This window comes from Pterocles gutturalis, unplaced genomic scaffold (assembly GCF_000699245.1).
Source record: "Pterocles gutturalis isolate BGI_N339 unplaced genomic scaffold, ASM69924v1 scaffold38655, whole genome shotgun sequence".
Lineage (NCBI taxonomy): Eukaryota > Metazoa > Chordata > Aves > Pterocliformes > Pteroclidae > Pterocles > Pterocles gutturalis.
The window spans coordinates 7,496-16,834 of NW_010144659.1; the positions used below are offsets into that span (position 1 = coordinate 7,496).

The window sequence follows — 9,339 nt, forward strand, 5'->3', positions numbered from 1 at the left end:
CCAGAAGAAGGGTTTCCTTCTTCCAAAGTTCCTTCCAGTGAATGCTCTGGAATGTAGAGGGCTCAAAAGCAGAAAATATCTGTAGCCAGTCCTGGAAGTCTCATGCCAAATAAGAGTAAATGCAATTGCAAAGAGCTTTTGAACCTCTGTGTAAGAGAGATGCTGGAGGTAGAAGTGTTCCTTGCCAATGCTGTAACAAGTGTGTGTTTGCCCAGCTCAGGTACTTTTTGGCAGTTTTCTTTAGGGAGTTCCCTTTCTTCATGCAAGCATGAAGAATTATGATTATGTTTCTGCAAGGAATACAAAAGGATATGTTTGTATATTGGCAAGCGTAGGCTCCAGGTTTCTTGACATCTGCTTGCATATTTCAGTTTGAAATAATTGATTAGAACAAAACACAGTACATGTTTATATGACACTGAAGGACTCGGACTTAAACACCAATATTTATATTTTTGACAAATATATATATTTTATTCTGTGAACATGTACCACAGTTTGCTAATAAAGAGTACTTTGCAGGTTAATTTAGCATTCAAAATTCACACTAGAGATGTTGGCTTCCAGGATCTTTAGCAAGTGACTTTTGAACATCAGCAAAAAAAGTAAAAAAAGGTACATTTTTGTGTGTAGAAGGTAAATTAATACATTCCAAATAGTTTTAAAAAAGCAAACATATTTCATAAAATTTATGGTAAGTAAAAACATGTTGCCACATGGAAAAGTAATCTATTTATGAATAAAGTGAAAATGTATTTTAATTTTCCTTTTCTTTTTCCTTCACAGATCAATAACTCGTGCTTATTATCGCAATTCTGTGGGTGGCTTACTAGTGTTTGACATCACAAATCGACGATCTTTTGAACATGTGAAAGACTGGCTAGAAGAAGCAAAAATGCATGTGCAGCCCTTTCAGATTGTGTTCCTGTTAGTAGGACATAAATGTGACCTAGTGTCACAGCGTGAGGTTACAAGAGAAGAAGCTGAAAAACTGTCATCTGACTGTGGTATGAAATACATAGAAACTTCAGCAAAAGATGCCACGAATGTTGAAGAGTCCTTTACAATCCTTACACGAGACATCTATGAACTTGTAAAAAAAGGAGAAATCTCAATACAAGATGGATGGGAAGGTGTCAAGAGTGGCTTTGTTCCAAATGTTGTACATTCATCAGAGGAAGCTGTAAAGCCCAGAAGACAGTGCATCTGCTGAATTTGTAGCATGCCAAAGAGCACATCAGGTGTTCAGAAGATGATGCCAACCTAAATAACAGAATAATAATTTTGAAACAATATTAGGTCATGACACAGCTGAATCATAGAAGAGTAATTTGGTTTTTTATCCTTCTGTCTAGGTCATAACTTCATAAAACTTTAAGTGCTTTTTTTCTTTTACAGAGTACAATAACATTGTGTGGTCTTCAGGAAAAGAAACTATATATTGCTAAAGGAAAAACTAATCCTATAGCAAGACACTGAGAAAGCGCAATAATCATCATGACAACATCCTCTCTTGGGCTTTGTATTTTGAATACTGTTTAAAATCAGGGGTTGCTAGGTGAGGATCAGATGAGCTCATTACTTTTGTTCATCCTGCCTTAGATTTGGACAAGAAAATATTATATCTTATACTTTTTTAATGTGATTCTTTACTCAAGTGCAGGGTTGCTAGTGACCATTAAAGTTTAGAATGCTGTAGAATTTAATAATAATTATAACTCTAAAGAAAGCAAGCTGAAAGATTGCTCTGATAGCAAACACTTTTGATATGACTATGAATACAAGCCTTACTGAAGAAAAAGAATGTTTTAGAAAAGATGATTTATTTGTATACAAAAATGGGGAATAGAAGCAATTAAATTTATTATTAAATATTTTCTGAATTGCCAATGAAACTAAATGTAACATCACATATGATCCAGCTGTTATTTGACTTGTATACAAAACAGATTTCCCAACCACTGGACTTACGTTTCAGAGGCCAGATCCTCAGCTGGGTAACTATCACAGCCACACCGATGCCTAGGGAATTATGTTAATTTACGCAAATTCCATATTAGCTTTAAAAAATAAACCAACTTCTAACTAGAAGTAAAAGTATGTTTAAAAGTGCTGCAGCCCATGGGGACCCAGGCCTTAAATTTGAATAGAGCAAGGATTGTTTTATTCTCAGCCAGCAAATGTTAAACTGTTGTCTGAAAAATGAAGGTTTTAAAACCAAAACTGTTATCTATAGAGTGTTTGGAGAGGAGAGAATTTCTAAAATAATGCTCGGATACAAAGAGCAAAGTTGGAGAACCCCTATTCTAAGGAAGCAACACATAATAGCTTTCAATAACAATAGGAGAAATCTGTGATCGTGTAGCATTTTACTGAGCTTGAGGTCATCTTCCTACTCCTCTGAATATAACACACCCTAGCTTTATGCAAACTATGCCCTACATGTCCAGCATTTAAATACCAAATAAGTTCACTTCTATTTTATTGTAGTAGTATGACAAGATTACTTGACCTCCAGAGTCAATAAGCACCTACAGTTTATCTGGGCATACTTAAAACCTCCAAACATCAAGCCAGTTATCTTCATATAAAGGTGTGTTATTGTGTTACAATGCTCCGTTTTCAAGACCAGGCAACAAGTGTAACTTTTTTCTTCAACAAACATATAATTGGTTTTTCCTCAGGTTACTTTTAGGTCCTTTTACAAACCTTTTGTGTATATAAAGACAGATTGTTTGGTTTCAGTTATTTCATTCATTTGTGACCACTAAAGTTATTGACTTCAAAAGGAACTGAAAGGTTAATTTTTCCAATAGCCTGAGTCTCACTTGTGCTGAGGCACAGTTACACTGTCACAGAAGGATACAGAGGCCTTATATCAGCAAGAATCAGCCTTAATTCATTAGCAATTAAAATAGTCAGTTAATTCTAGTATCAGCATGTCACAAAGTAATTGCTGGGAGCCTGATTCTCTGTTAAACTACATATGTTAGTTGTTTACACCAAATCAATTTTGATTTAAGGGCATTTTAGGCCCTTTTTACAAAGTAAATGTGACTACAGGTGCCAAAAGGTAGTGCAGAATCAGGCTGTGTGCATTTGACACTGATTCCCCTATGATACTAGCCCCATGTTGTGTATCTCAGAAGATCTTCTCTTAGTTGTTTAAGAGGACAGAATGGGCCAAGGAATAAATCGGTGGCTGTGGACTCAACAGACCCAAAGTCTACCACTGGTTCACTGTGTGTTTCTGAGCAAGGCATTTACGTTTTCTGTGCCTCACATTCTGTATCTCAAAAATAGAGATGATTGTTCTTCCTTGAAATCACAAAGACTGCCGCGACCCAGTCTGACTATATGACCTTCAGTCTGGACTCTTCTCTGTGTGCTACCTGTTGTAGAGTGTTTAGCACTATGGAATATGGATACTGGTTTCTCCTGCCATACCAAAAAAAAAAATTAAAAATATTAAAACAGCTTTATACATACCAGGTATTGCTATTACTATGAATCTACACTTCATTACCCATTTCATTACTTTCAGGTTAAAATCTTTTCTCTTAAACTTTTATTCCTGAATCCTCTGGAGCCAATGGGGTTTTCATTCTGTACAAAAAAAAAAGAAAAAAAAGGGGTGTTGGGGGGGAAGGGACTGGGAGAAGAGGGAGTAGAGAGGAGGTATGCACAGAGAAATAAACAGCCATCAGAACAGAGCCTTAATGATCTCTGCTGTCAATGCTGTGCCTGGAGTGTCATGTTTATTACACTGGGAATAGAGCTTTTAACCAGATTCAACTGTGTAAGGAAATGGTATAGTCAATGCAAGTAGAAGAGAAGTTCACTGCATTTTAAAATACTGTGCACATAGTTGTCCTATTTGTAATTCCTAAAAATGTAGACTAACATATACATTCAAACATTGTCTGTCTTGGTGATATATTAAACCATTACTGTACCTTCTCACTACACACTTGCAGTTAATAGAAAAGTCTGATAAGTAGATGAGTTGCTGAAATACATAATTTTGAATCGGCTGTAGAATGGATTATAGTTCAGTGCATGTATATTCTTTTTTTTTTTGTCCGAGAAAGGGCAAATATTGATACCAGAATTAAATTTCCAGAAATTACAGAAATTATAAAAATCTCATTTGGCAGCCAAATTAATAAGTATAAATTATTTACTAAGAAAACCTCACAACTTTGCAAATTAAAGTTTGGTAAATCCCAGTCAGGAAAGGAAAAATCCTGTTGAAATAGTAAACAGTTTGTATTTGGATTCATAGACGTGTCAAAATAATGGATATAAAGTATTGTTTTGGGCTCCTAAAATGTTTAAACTTTCATTGCTTTTATGTTAAGTTTTATAAAGAAGAATAAATATCTTCTTCTACTCACATAAATATTTTACACATTAATTCTTCAGATGTTTTGGCCTGCTTATGTCCCATGTAAGAAGCAGAACCTAGCCGCATGCCCTGGGAATCAACCAAGGAAAAAAATTTGGAGGTAGCATATGTTCATACTACTCATTTATGCCATCGGTATGGAATAATTTTACCAGTCTAACTTCAAGCTGGTGACTCCTGTTCTCAAAGAAAATAATACGACTGACCACCCAAGTATACTGCAGTTGCTCTGTGCTGAGATCCCTTCTGCCACAGCCAAACTGCTACTGGCACCCATGCTGCCTAACTTAAAGCGGAGATAGGTGGATGCACTGTGCTCACAGATATTTCAGTTTCAGTGTTTCAGCTCCCTTATAGAATACAGGCTTCATTGCCCTCTTTTTACATATTTAACAACCAGGGTGAGCACTTTTCCCCCAGCTGTAGACCCCAGCACACGACATCAGCTCCTCCGAGTTGCCTTTCGCCCAGAGCGGGCACAGCAGTATCAGCAGCCTTTGTTCAGCCTTGGAGAGAAACAAGGAGGGCTGAGCATTCATTCTCTACATGGGCATAGAACTGTACCATAGGCATGCTGGACTATTTAAGAAATTATTAAATATAAAAACACTATTGTCAATAGCAAACATTTGCATTGCTCATTTCTCAGAGTCCAAAGACTATATTTTAAATAAGTGAATGAAATTAAAATTCTAAAAGAGGAATCTGTAAAATATAAATCTCTCTAAAAAGCCTAATGGATAGGACTGCACAGCAAAATAAACAGATTGTAAAAAAAAGTTACATTTGTGTAATGATCCTTTGCTCTAATGCTTAACTGTGTGCAGTAGCATGTACGATACCTAGGTTTCTTATGGATAATAATGGTATCATTGAATGCGTTTAAAACTAGAAGAATTCCACCAAAAATTCATCTGTGTGATCCTCGCAGAAAAAAAAAAAAAAAAAAAAAAAAATTTATTACTGAAATATCATCTCAGAAAAGGTGTGAAATGTATTTCATACATGCATGTATGCTTATTTCCCAGCTCATTCCCAGTAGCAATTAAATGTCTGGGTTTAGTGCTATGTTCCATGAGGCGCTCCTCTGAAAACCAAATACCTACATATGCTGTCATTTTGCTCAGCAATATTTCTTCCTCTGGGAAATCAATACAGCTGTGAAGAAGTTGAATTTTACTTCTGAGCACAGCAGAATTGTTTATCGCATTTCAGTGAATGTGCAAATCTGAACATAATGTGATTGAAGACGTGCCAGTTGAGCATAACATAAAGACTATGAAGTTGTACAGGTTCTGAAGACAATTTGCCTTGCATAATACTTAATTAGTGGGAGTGGAGCATACATGTGAAGAAAGCTAAGTTGGTTCTGCAAACCCAAACATATTTTGCTAAGCAGCACTTCTGACGTGGAAGAGCCGGCTCTATAGACACAGGACTCCACAGAGCAACCGTTTTTCTTCACAGCGTTGCTGTTCCCACAAGCAACCAGTAGAACAGCAAACACATGGATAAAATGCATCCAGGAAAAGAACTCAATAGCACAAATCCCCCAAAATGTGATATACACCCTGTGGGCTTTTTAGCCCTGGGGAGACAGGGAGCAGTTGTTTGGCATCCACCACCCCCACAGCACTTCTGTGGCATCTCCTCCCACCACTGCCCATCGCCCGCAGAGGCCAGACAGGAATGGGGGGCAGCAGGCTTTTTATGTAAGGGTAGGTAAATCTTCATTTAAACTCAAACTGAGGAATCCAAGATCCCAATCCCAAGGTGCTAGAATGGATCACCACCTTTGAAAGTATTTAATTCACTCATTTCTCAAAGAAAGTCACATTTTAGGCTGGGCCTGAGCTACTCGGGGATCGACAGTGTGTAATCTGCTGAGACTACGACTCCATGGCGGCAGTGCTGTAACCCAGCTGGACTTCGGCACCCTCACAGGCTACAAGGGCAGCTCCAACTAACAATAACCCTGATTACCTTCACGGGCTGCTAAGGCCCACCTTGCAGCTAAAGAGCTTCTACAGAAACATAGGAGTAGAAGTGACAAGAAGAAATTCTATGCATTGTAAAGAAAATGAGTGCTTAGGTAAACAAGCAGAAGTTTCAGCTATGGTTCAATTGTGGTGAATCCTCATTGCTGTGGCTTCACATCTGCCTGTGTGCAAACCGATTTTTCCTGCTCCATGAAAATTGTAGAGGGACAGACTGAGCCTCCTGTAGCAATAAACTCAGTCACTAGGGAAATGAATGCACAAGATAAGGACAGAAAGGAAGACACAGACCGCTCCTTCCATCCCTGCACAGCCCCAGGAGGGCAGTGAGACTAACCACTGACAGAGCCCTTAAGACCCTACAGAAATTTCCATCACTGTTACGGGACTTGTGGGATGAAGGAAAGTGCCAAGAACCCAAAGTTGGCACAGAGATGCAGGCTATTGACTCCCCAACTCCAGCAGCTCCCTAAGGATGGGACAGCCGCCCAAGAGGAACGGTTGGGTAGAACTCTACGCTGGCGCTACATCTATGTTGCAGGCTTCCTCCCCTTCCACCTTCACCCCTGTGTGGTTTCTTTGCAGGAATGGACTGCCAGAACCCATATTCCCCAGTGAAGTCTGACAGTGAGCAAGGTGATAGTTTCAAATGTTAGCAGTAGTTGCTAAGTATTAAGGTACTAACACTGAGGGGAGGAATTACGGAAAACATTTCAGTCACAACCTCAGTAATAAGAATGTTGCAGAGCTGGCATTGCTCTGCAGCACTTTCGAGAATTGTGTGTTTTGGTTGTTTTCGATGCCAAGCAAACAGTTTAACTATTTAGTCATAATTTATATTAATTCGCTATTTTAGAATAATTACTGCTTATTATTCAGGGGAAAAAGCCTCCTCTGTGCAGATCATTGTTCTCATTTCCCTGACATATAGCTGGTGTTACATGCATTAAAAGAGCAAGCTATGCCAGGACATAAATTTAGAAGACGTAAGTGTCAATTCCGGTCAGCCAGACATTGAAATTCACAGTAACCCCACTCATTTTACTGGGATTTTTCACGGCCGAGTTCTCTGAGGAAAAAGAGAGTCTGATTCACAGAGAAACCCTTAAAACAAAAGAGAGACAAAGCTTACTAAGCACTGAAAAAGAGCTGCATATGTGAGCCAGTGTCAGAAAAGTGGCCCACAAAATTACAATTTTGCGTGTTGTATCCTCTTTCACCCTACCGTGCTTTGCAGACTAACTATAACTCCCTGAACACACAGAGTGAATGGAACAGTAAATTTCTGGCTGTCCAAAAAAGGCTAGGAGAGGAAAAATTAGATCAGATATAGTTCCTCACAGTGGTTGCCTACAACTCTGCGCCCAGGCATGGAACAATGGTCACATTTTGCCTAACACACAGCATGTGCTTCTCCATGTCCCGGGAGGAATTCAGCCTCAGCAAAAACCCTCCTGCAGGTTCTGCCTGCAAACAGTCACTCTGCCCCACCCCACATCATCCTCAGTGTCACTCAGGGCAAAAAGTGCAAAGTTTTCCAGCAAGTAAACTGTGAGGGAATAGCAGTGTTCTCTAAAAATACATCAGAGAAAACACCACAGAGAGAGAGCTAAAGGACAATGTTGGCATAAGAACAAACAAGTCATCCTGCGATGCACAGGATAGACAGTTCTGGTGATGCTAAGGTACTAAAATCTTAAACAACTCTAAGTGAAATCAACAGTAACCTTCACTCCCACATGCAAGGAATTTCTCCAGAATGCTATTGTTATTAACTGAAAGGGTGATGTGAAGTCCAGAGATTAAACACCAGAAATAAAAGTATTTGCTTTCTTCTTGAAATAGAAACAAACACAGAAGCAGTTGTTTCATGTGAAAAGTTTGGTCACTGATGGTGCTTCTTTTTGTCAGCTACAGGTAGGTGTCTGTGTGTCCTTGCCCCTTTAAAGGGATTGTCTTCAGAGATTCTCACGGCAGAGTTTGTGCATGGGGTCATCATGACTGTCCACAGCAGTGATAAATGAGACTTTCTCGCTGAAGGAAAAAAAATAAGTTTTAATATCCCTACTGAATATATCTAGTTTGATTGGAGAGGAGTCTAAGAGTGACTAATCAACCATCAAATGCTTTTTTCCATCATGGACTAAGTGAAGATTAGAAGAAACTATGTATGTTTTATTTGCACCGTGTGTTTCAGGGTATTAGAACAGAATTTGTGCCTGGAATCAATTCACTCCAAGACATCTAGGATATTATGCATGGTATTAATTTCACCAATCATCCAGATCTTAATGAGCTGCTGCTTGCAAATCACTTTGAACCCACGGACAGCTTTGGGATTAAGTGTCACTCACGCTCTCTTTTACAATCCGTGAAAAGGATATAAAACTGTAGGCCAACATAACACCATATACTAATCAATAATTAATATCTTCATTACCATCAAAATTTTGTAATAATCCATTTGCAATAGAATTGAAGCAAATAAAGCAAGATCACATAACTCTGTGTACTTCCAAAGCACCCTCAAGTGGTACCAAAATACCGCAAAACCATGAGGTTTTCTTTACTTCCCAGAAAAAGAATGCACAGACCTTTAGAAAAAAAAATACAGCTATTACATAAGCCATGCAAAATAAGATGCACATTATTGTTAATATCAGTAAAAAGTACCACCTTGCCTCACTGCTCCTCAGTTGTTCAAATTCTCTTTATTCCTTGGCTAGCACTACTCATATCTACCACACAAGAAAATATTTGGGCAGGATGCAAGAACTCTTATAGTCAGTACTTTCACTGCTGACCTTTCCAGGCCAACCCCATAAATGTTAGAGCAACGGCTGCTGGGCACCAAAGGATACTTAGAACAGACAAGGCCATGGAAGGTGCTCGGATGCTGCTGCGTCCTGGGTACTCTGACAGTCATTTCTGTGG

At 38.7% G+C, this 9,339-nt stretch overlaps 1 protein-coding gene across 1 annotated transcript; it reads left to right on the top strand.

Moving 5' to 3' along the window:
• Positions 1-786: 786 nt before the first annotated feature.
• RAB39A (RAB39A, member RAS oncogene family) lies at positions 787-1,733 on the top strand (the record flags this gene model as incomplete). The annotated part of the gene is made up of 1 exon (XM_010085166.1): positions 787-1,733. A coding segment is annotated over one exon (427 nt), but the record flags the coding sequence as incomplete, so codon positions are not given.
• Between the last annotated feature and the right edge of the window lie 7,606 nt (positions 1,734-9,339).